The 3,548-nt window shown below is 41.3% G+C and overlaps 1 protein-coding gene across 1 annotated transcript; it reads left to right on the top strand.

The window, feature by feature from the left end:
• The first annotated feature begins 2,573 nt into the window (after window positions 1-2,573).
• Window positions 2,574-3,539, top strand: LOC106841720 (olfactory receptor 10C1-like). Its single transcript, XM_014857872.3, has one exon. The coding sequence runs from the start codon at window positions 2,574-2,576 to the stop codon at window positions 3,537-3,539; it is 966 nt and encodes a 321-aa protein (XP_014713358.3).
• The last annotated feature ends 9 nt before the right edge of the window (window positions 3,540-3,548 follow it).

Below are 3,548 nucleotides of genomic sequence, written 5' to 3' on the forward strand. Positions count from 1 at the left end.
GTATATACAATGAAATTTTAAGCTACAAAAAAAGCCCCGAGGACAGAAGTCTCCCAAGTGTTAAGATAAAGAAGCAAATAAATAAATAAATAAACGTTACACAGTTAGTAAATGACAGAGAATTAATTAAGACTCAGAACTATGCTCCAACTTCAAAATCTTAGCCACTCTGTCTGGTTGTACTCTGGGATCTCAGAGAAAAAAGTGACTGCAGCCATGGTAAGAGTCAAGATGTCTAATAGGAAGATCTTTCTCTTGTAAAGTGGGAGAACGGTAATTGTGAAAGGAGAGATGAGAAAGGAGAAGCAGAATGAGTCTTCAACCTCAGGTACATTCACAGCAGATCAGTATGAGAAAACAGTCTGTATAAATTGGAAATTAATTCTCTTAAAGCTCTCCCTTTCTGCGTACCTCCTTGGGAAGTCATCGTGTAGCTCTAGAACAGGGTTCCTCCGCAGCGGCACCATTAACATTTAAGGCCAGACAACTCTTTGCTGGAGGGGTCTGTCCTGTGCATTGTAGGGTGTTTAGAAGCATTCCTAGACTCTACCTACTAGATACCAGTAGTAGCCTTCCTCTCTAGTTGTGACAACAAGAAACGTCTGCAGATATTGCCAAATGTCTGGGGTGGGGAGCAAAATTACCCTCAGTTGAGCACAACCGATCTTGGGTTATGTATACTCTAGTTTGAAGGTTACTTATCTAGCTTCTTAGAAATGAGAACAAGGTCCAAATCAGTCAAATGTGTTATTTGTGCTTTATTCGGCATTTAAACCAGGCTTCTTCCTACATATAAGATCATGGTGGAGAGTTTGCCTTTAATCCTTTGAGACAGAATTCTAAAAGTACTTTTCATATGGACAAAGATGAACACATACACATATATGTGTAAATAATAGCACGCAGTGAATCAGTTTGTGTGGTGGAAAGATCATGAATGTTGGAGTCACACAGAACTGTGTTTGAATCAGCTCATGTTCATCTGATGACTTCAGGCAAATTTTCGTTAGTAGTATTATTTACCACAATTTATTGAGCATTTTCTACATGGCAGGCACTTTGTGTTCATAATCTCATCTAATCCTTACATAACTCTATAGATAGATCCGAGTGTCATCTTAAATTATCTTTAAGTTAAATTAAGTGGTGCTAGGCAATGGTTAGGAAGTAATGAGAGATGTACAGTTTTCCTCCCATGCATTTATATTGCTTTATCTTATTTAAGTATAGTGATTACTAATGTTGGTTAATGCTTCTGTGTGGCTCTTTTTACGAATAATTTTATTTTGTAAAGAAAAATCTTTAATGTTTATTTAGTGCTTACTATGTGTCAGACACTGTTTTAATTACTTTACATGCATTTACTCTTCAAAACAACACTGAAGTGCTACTATTATCCTCACTTTCCAGATGAGAAAACTGAGGCCCAGAAAGATTAAGTAACTTGCCTAAGGTCACACAGCCACTAACTGGAGAGGCTGGGAGTTGATTCTGGGCAGTCTGGCACTGGAGTGCATGTGTTTAATCATTATACTACACTACCTCACAAAATAGACCAACAAAAAAATTGAATGAAAAAACAGGCTAGTTTCTCTTCCACTGCCCATGATATATATGGAAAGCCTGGTTATTTGGATTTTGTGATCTAACCCATGGCCACTACCTCCTTAATGTCAGCATATCTGAATTACAGGCAAAGTCTTATGGAGAAAATATTTCACTTTGAGAAGACTGCTCTGGGGAAACCAAATTTAAAAAATAATGGCAAAGATGATAGCATGTGTAGCTATCTATATCTTACTGTGCAGATCCAGATGGATGTGTGTGTGTGTGTGTGTGTGCTCAGATGTGTGTCTTGAGTCTAACCAGCAGTTTCAGATGTCAGCTGCTGGGCTTTCTCCCCAGAAACCTAAAATCCAGCCTTTTATAGGGCAAGATTTAAAAATAAGAAATCATTATTCTGTTCTAGGATGTACCCTGATTTTCCGCAATCTACTCTCTCTCCGGCAACTACTGTTCTGCTATGTCAGGGATGTCACTATCAAACAAGTATGGATGGCCCAGTAACATCAATGGAATGATTCTCTGCTTCAGTCCTGGCATTTTAGCTCCCATTTCATGCTCTGATAAAGAAGATCATAAATATGATTTATTATCTTGCCTGCCATTTCTTTGAATTGTCAACATTTCGTAAGGATTTTCCTTGGGGATTTCTTCTGTCCAAAATGGTGAAAAGGATGTCAAGCATGGGCTCTACATGTCTGCTTTGAATGTGAATTTGGTGGTCTTGACTTACTACCAGTACAGTTGTACTCTGGAATGTTCCTTCAGGGATGGGCATAGATTTTCACTGAGCCATTCATCTCCCATTTAGTCTTCTCATCCCTATTCCGCATCCTGACCAGAGGACAGGTTCAGCTGATTTCTATAAAAGAGTTTTTCTGAGGGAAAACTTAACTGGCTACAATGAGGACCAATCTCCAAGAAATGTCCTCATCAGTGCAGAGCTCTAACCACTGGTAGAATTGGACTAGGCAGGAAATCTAAGTGGTAGCATAATCTGACATAACAGTATGGAGAAACTGACACGTTCCCAGGAACTTCTGACTTCTGTGGGGCCAAGAAATACCACTATGATGGTGACTGAGTTTATCATATTGGGATTTGGAGACCTCAAGGAATTGGGTCCCTTGCTCTTCCTGGTGTTTGGCATTGTCTACTTAGCCACCATTTCTGGAAATCTCCTCCTTGTGGTCCTGGTGAGCACTCAGCGGGGACTCCAGACACCAATGTACTTCTTTCTGGCAAACCTCTCATGCCTGGAGGTCTGTTATACATCCAACATTGTGCCCAGGATGTTAGTAGACTTGTTGAGAACGAACAGAGTGATCTCCACAGTAGGCTGTATTATTCAGCTCTACTTCTTTGGAGCCCTGGGCAGCACTGAATGTTATCTTCTGGCAGTGATGTCATGTGACCGGTACCTGGCTGTCTGCCGGCCCTTGCACTATCCAACACTAATGTATGGAACCATATGTGTGGGGCTAGCAATTGGCTCATGGGTTGGTGGCTTCACAGTGGCAGCTGCATTCCAGGTTGCTATGGTATCCAGTTTTACCTTCTGTGGTGGCAATGAGATTGACCACTTCTTCTGTGACTTGAAACCTCTGCAGAAGCTCTCCTGCTCAGATCCCCACCTGGTCAACCTGGTCTGCATGAGTTTAACAGTGCTGGTGACTCTAGTTCCGTTTGGATTAACCCTAGCCTCCTACTGGAGGATTCTTTCCACAGTCTTGCATATACCTTCCGTGACTGGTAGGCAGAAGGTATTCTCCACTTGTTCCTCTCATCTAGTGGTTGTGACCTTGTTTTATGGGACCTTGATCCTGGTCTATGCTGTGCCCTTGGCTGGTGAGGTACCAGTTCTCAACAAAACCTTCTCCTTGCTCTATACTATTGTCACTCCCATGTGTAACCCCCTTATCTACAGCCTCAAAAACAAAGACGTCAAGGAGGCCCTGAAGAAGCTGAGGATTTGATCGTACAAT

Source organism: Equus asinus, chromosome X (genome assembly GCF_041296235.1).
Source record: "Equus asinus isolate D_3611 breed Donkey chromosome X, EquAss-T2T_v2, whole genome shotgun sequence".
In the NCBI taxonomy this organism is placed as follows: domain Eukaryota; kingdom Metazoa; phylum Chordata; class Mammalia; order Perissodactyla; family Equidae; genus Equus; species Equus asinus.

Excerpts from the sequence above, each read along its gene's own strand:
- LOC106841720 (XM_014857872.3), top strand. The coding sequence starts at position 2,574 with ATGGAGAAACTGACACGTTCCCAGGAACTTCTGACTTCTGTGGGGCCA.